The sequence below is a fragment of the Volvox carteri genome (assembly GCF_000143455.1).
Source record: "Volvox carteri f. nagariensis unplaced genomic scaffold VOLCAscaffold_59, whole genome shotgun sequence".
In the NCBI taxonomy this organism is placed as follows: domain Eukaryota; kingdom Viridiplantae; phylum Chlorophyta; class Chlorophyceae; order Chlamydomonadales; family Volvocaceae; genus Volvox; species Volvox carteri.
In genome coordinates this window covers 182562-183388 of record NW_003307602.1, presented here as the reverse complement: position 1 = coordinate 183388, position 827 = coordinate 182562, and the positions used below count along the sequence as shown (strand labels likewise).

General features: G+C 53.1%; 1 protein-coding gene across 1 annotated transcript in view; it reads left to right on the top strand.

The window, feature by feature from the left end:
* VOLCADRAFT_107151 (uncharacterized protein) overlaps positions 1-827 on the top strand; it is a gene marked incomplete at its 5' end in the record, with an annotated part of 22235 nt that overhangs the window by 16630 nt on the left and 4778 nt on the right. Inside the window, one exon of the mRNA XM_002956253.1 lies at positions 582-658. Coding sequence (XP_002956299.1) covers positions 582-658 — 77 coding nt within the window. The remainder of the gene's footprint in view (positions 1-581; positions 659-827) is intronic.

Below are 827 nucleotides of genomic sequence, written 5' to 3'. Positions count from 1 at the left end.
TTGGTTCGTCCCCCGCCTCCTCCGCCTCCTACTCCTCATTATCATTATCATCATCACCATCATCATCATCATCATCATCATCATCATTATCATCATCACCATCATCATCATCATCATCATCATCATCATCATCATCATCATCATCATCATCATCATCATCATCATCATCATCATCATCATCATCACCATCATTATTGCGTGAAGTATCTCCGAGCCCCGGGGCCCCCACCCCACCCTTCCCGAACTCCCTGTGACCCCCCGCATTCCCGCATGCGGTCCATTTGGAACCTTTCCCTAATGCGCCCTAATCGCCCCTTGTGCTTCCTCCTCCTCATCACATTTTATCCTCACGCTTTCCCGCTTCTGTCTGTCTGTCTGTCTGTCTGTCTGTCTGTCTGCATTCTTCGTATACCCGTTGCCTCGTCGCCGCATCCAATGGACCGCTCGGCCTCCGTCTCCGCTATCTCCGGCGCTGCCGCTTCTTCCTTGTCCCCCTCCTCCCCCTCCTCCTCCTTCATCAAAACTCCTGAGGGTGGTCGTGGTTACGATGCTGGTTGTGGTGGTGGTGATTGCTGAAACAGTCATCCAAGTATGATGACAGTAAGGGGGCAAGCCGGGAGCTCAACACGGCCTACCAGCTGCTAAGGGACTTTTACAAGTGAGTTGGTGGGATGGGATGAGAGGGAAGGAAGGGGATTTTCATTCTTAGGGTTTTATCTCATGAGAGTGACTCGTCTTGTGTGACCGCATGCTGCTGCGGCTACGGCCACGGAAGCATGCTGCTGCTCTGATGGCTGTCGTGGTGCTGTCGCTGCGGCTGTAGCTGC